The sequence below is a fragment of the Polypterus senegalus genome, chromosome 9 (assembly GCF_016835505.1).
Source record: "Polypterus senegalus isolate Bchr_013 chromosome 9, ASM1683550v1, whole genome shotgun sequence".
Lineage (NCBI taxonomy): Eukaryota > Metazoa > Chordata > Cladistia > Polypteriformes > Polypteridae > Polypterus > Polypterus senegalus.
This window is the reverse complement of record NC_053162.1, coordinates 31,778,566-31,783,197: the sequence shown is the minus strand read 5'-3', so window position 1 is coordinate 31,783,197 and position 4,632 is coordinate 31,778,566. Positions and strand designations below refer to the sequence as shown.

General features: G+C 42.6%; 1 protein-coding gene across 1 annotated transcript; it reads left to right on the top strand.

Annotated features, from left to right (window-relative positions):
- Positions 1 to 1,162: 1,162 nt before the first annotated feature.
- On the top strand, positions 1,163 to 2,606 carry exosc6 (exosome component 6). Its single transcript, XM_039762839.1, has one exon. The coding sequence runs from the start codon at positions 1,231 to 1,233 to the stop codon at positions 2,047 to 2,049; it is 819 nt and encodes a 272-aa protein (XP_039618773.1). The 5' UTR covers positions 1,163 to 1,230; the 3' UTR covers positions 2,050 to 2,606.
- Positions 2,607 to 4,632: the final 2,026 nt, after the last annotated feature.

The following is a 4,632-nucleotide window of genomic DNA, read 5'->3' as shown; positions in this document are numbered from 1 at the left end:
GGCTTTAAATCCTAGAAATTGTAACTAGCTTGTATTTTGTTCAGAGTTCTTTACTGATGATCGATGTTTGTATCCTTGTCCAATAACACTGTTCTCAATTGTTTGATTATGTTGACCTGTTTTGTAAGTTGATTTGTATAAAAGCATCTGCTAGGCAAATACATGTAAATCTAATTTCATGAACAGAGAATTTTGCAAGGTAAATGAAGAGATTAACACAATTAGTAGTTATTGGCAATTTATATATTTATTGTACTGTTCATATTTTGAATTACAGAAAATATGGTCAATGTAGAGTTGCATTGAAGAGATCAGGGTTTGAGTCCCGGGTTCTCCCACAGTCCAAAGACGTGCAGGTTAGGTTGCTCGGTAATTCTGAGTTGGGCCTAGTGTGAGTGCGTGTGCGTGTGGTGTGCTCATGTATGTGAGTGTGTACACCCTGCGATGGACTGGTGCCCTGTTCACGGGATCGTTCCTGTCTAGAGCCCAGCTGTGAATTAAGCGGGTTTAAAAATGGTATGGTATTTGAATACATTCGTTATTTATATTGTAACAACCCGGCAGCAAGCGCTGGCGGAGTGACGCCTCATGGGTAATTTATGTAAATAGTTTGCGGGGAAATTATGGGTAATTTATAAAAAGCTTATTGTATGTCGGAATTTACGTATTGTCATTTGTGTTGTAAATAATGGTGTGTTTGTATTTAATTGGTTGGGTGGGTTTGGGTTATCGCCGTCCGGGGTTATTTATTTTGTAAAAAGTACCAATTTATTGAAATGTGTCTTCGTGCTTGACCTTGGCAATGGCCGCGCAGTAATGTTGAGCTTTTGTTTCTGACTATCTTCTGTAATAAAAAGATACAACAGGACAGAGCTGTTTTATTGCTAAGATTTTATCTAAGCAAACTACCGAGACACTCGGAGTCGTGCGTTGTATGGGGCACGAGTGTTCTCTTTCTTAAAGAGCTGGGTGCAGTTGCGTGCATGACGCTGGCAAGCCGCTAGCCGACAGCTTCGGAGAGGTGCACGGCAGAGTTCGGCTCGAAATCTTAAAAGACTCCTCCACGGGTCGCTACAATATCAATACTTGGTTCGGAAAATAGACGAGCGATACCTCTCCCATACAGTAGATGGCAGTAACAAAGTTAAAAGCGAATACTAAGAGCAACTCTTTTTCCACATTACGATTCACGTTGATCATCTCGCTTGCGCTGAATGGTAACTTCTTGCAATGCCGGTGGATACGAAAAGATTGCGAGGGCCAGAGGAGTCGCAAAGCCCATGGCTTTTTGTGGAACAGGAACAGCAGTCTCCGCCAGATGGACGGGAAGACGGCAGACGAAAGGGGCAAGTTGATGTGCGGCCGATATTCGCTCGTTGTGGACTGGTTAGTCAAGCCAAGGGCTCGGCCTACATCGAATCAGGGAAGACAAAACTCATTTGTTCCGTCTATGGCCCACGGGAGACCGAGAGGAAGGATGAGACCGACATGAAGTTTGGGAGGCTGGTTTGCACCTTCCGCTTCGCCCCCTTTTCCTGCGCGAAAAGATGCGGCTGGATCCAGAGTACGCAGGAGAAGGATCTGAGCCTGGCCCTACTGGAGAGCCTGCAGCCAGGGGTCTGCCTGCACAGGTACCCGCGTTCCCAGATCGATGTCAGTGTTCTCGTTTTGGAGAACGATGGCTCGGCTTTGGCTCATGCTGTCACTTGCGCGTCGCTCGCGCTGGCCGACGCAGGGATCGAGATGTACGACCTGGTGCTTGGCTGTTCTCTTCGACAAGAAGGCAGCGACTATTTACTCGACCCAACATTCGCCGAAGAAACACAGGAGCCGGCGACCGAAACTACTGGGAACCGAGGAGGTATGACGGTCGCGCTTCTGCCATCGTTAAATCAAGTTTCTGGATTACTGTGCAGTGGGGACTTGGAGCAGCAGCCCCTCGTGGAGGCGGTGGCTGCTTGCATTGAAGGCTGCCAGCGCATCTACTCCGTGGCTCAGAGGTGCCTGCAGACAGCCGTCAAAAAGAAGAATCCACCACCTGACGGATGAAATCGACGGATCCATTATTGTGCTTTGGCAAACCAAGAACTCACAATTAAATACCACTGGCTGATCTTTAAACCGGCCCATGGAAGCAAAACAATTCATTCTGCAACCCAGAAAATGTAAAGTCCTAGCAGCGCACTTGTCTCTTTTCTGTTTTCGGATTTGTTTTATGATACAAATCATTTTGAATATGTTCTGTTGTCTTTTATGGTATTAAACTGTTAATTCGGAGGACTTAAACCATTTCATTATGTATGTGCCCTAAAAGTCGGTATGTCAAATATGCAGGTTAATGTTTTAATGAGGATTTTGGGTCCAGATTCCTTGTACATTACTGCTAAATGTATGCAGAATCCGTAACGTGAGCGCCAGAAAAAACCCCAAAAACTGAAGTCCACTAGATGCTACTGGTTGCATCTGTTCAGGATGCTTATGTTTTTAAGCGAATAATGTAACTGTTTTTCTGACTTTCATTTTTACAAAACAATGCCATTGTTTTATAAAGTATTACATTTTCTGTGAAACAGCGTGATGATAATAAACACATATTGCAAACGTAAGCATGTGGAGCTTTTAATTCTGATCATGGTAACAAATTATTTATAGTTGAGTAGTAACCAAAGATGAACTCCATTTACTCAAACGATGAGTTGTGTTTGTGCCTCTCAGTTAGCCCAGGATGGGAGAATGCCTGTCCTATGAAAGACGGGCATCAAATCTAGGGCTGGTTGTTGTCGGGAAAATAGAACAAGTACTTTCTCAAAGTTGGTAGATAATGAGTCATTTTGGTTAGTAATTTTTCTGTCGGGTCAGCCACAATTTGTGAGGCTTAAGGACTGTGTGTCTGATGTGGACGTGAGCAACACTGGAGCCCTACTAGGAACAGGCCTTTCTGCTTATCTGTTCGTTGTGTACACCTTAGACTATAAATGTAACACTGGGTCATGTTACTTTCTGAACGTTTTTGATGATTCTTTCCTGAGGTGGTTCATTGTGTGGTGGATGCGGCCAATGATGTATCGGTGCATGCTCCCAACTTCCCTCATCACTCCATGTACTTATGGGGTGTACTGATAAGGTGGATGATTTAGAGGATAGTTTGGTGTTGAAAATATAGTGTACAACTTAACATTAATAAAACCAAGAAACTAGTTATTGACTTTTTCTGCATGAAAGAGCATGTACAGGTGTGGATGTGCAGGTGCTGCAATGCAGCAAGTACTTAGGGGTCAAAATCACTAAGACCGGAACTGTTTTGAGAAAGGAAGGGGCAGCCCCATTTTTCTTAGGAGACTGTGTTCTTTTAACGTGGGAAGTGATGCCCTGCACATCTTCTATAACTCTGTGATGGGCAGTGCAGTTTTCTGTGCTGTGGAGTGCTGGGCTGGTGACATCAGTTCAAGAGAGTTCAACCAAATTCAACTAAATCGGCAAGTTCAGTTCAATCAAATCAGCAACTGTATTAGAAAGGCAGGCTCAGTTATGGAATGCACTCATAACCTGCTGGAGAATGCAAACAAAACCAAGTGCCATTCTGAACAACGCTGCACATCCTCTCTCTGACGCACCAACACTGAGGACTTTCAGCCAACGAATCATTCAGTGGAAATGTGTCAAGAAGTGCTATGGGGGCTCCTTTAGACCGTTGGCAATATTACTGTATAATGCCTTTCTGCAACTCTTAAGTGCCAAGTCAGACGTTTTCTTTCTTTTTAGTTATCCTAGTGTATATTCAGAAAGTGGCTTGTTGTAATATAAAAATGTCATTTATTTTTTGAGCTTCTGTAAAAAGTCAAATTCCCCCTCTGGGATCAAATTATTTGTCTGTCTATCTGATCTAGTTTATCATAAAGCTTTCCCTTAACTGCTGCCTGAAGTATAATTTACAGAAAATATGAAAACACCTCTGTGCCAGAGGTTTCAGAAACAAACATTCCAATAATGTAATATATACATTATGACCAAAGCCTAAATTTTTCTAGGCCATTGAGTCCTTTATCCTGAAGGGTTAATTGTATTGATCTTTGAGGTTTGTGTTTTGAAAAGCTATCCATGGTGTTTTGTTGGATACCATGATGTTTGTATACATTACAGGTATCTGGTACATAGCTATAAGATCAATAAGAACAAAGCAATGAAAAGAGACTTGGATTATACCAAAGTACTTGAGCACAGTAGGCAACATTACTGCTTTACATGTTTTTGGATTGCTTACCTGGCCTTGAGGTCATCTGTATTTGAAATTTTTCCCAGTGTTCATTGATGTGCTCCATTACCTCCTGTTTTTTCCTGTAATCCTAATGCATGTTGTCACATTAATTAGCAATTATAAATTGCTTCTGTGAGTATACCCTGACATCTTATCAAACATAGTGTTCTGCTTTTGTTGGGATAAACAGTCTTTACATGTCTCCCTTACAGACAAAACAATTGTTTCAGTAGATGGATTTATAGAACAATGGGTACTGATGTGGCTGGCATAGACTCCGACTGCCTGCCTGATGGACAGTCCATGGATGGATGTGTTGCTTCTGTTTTGGAATCAACACATTCGCCGTACACTGTGTACCTGAGGTGACTTCATAA

Bases quoted from the DNA above. Each gene is read 5' to 3' on its own strand.
- exosc6 (XM_039762839.1), top strand. From the start codon at position 1,231: ATGCCGGTGGATACGAAAAGATTGCGAGGGCCAGAGGAGTCGCAAAGC.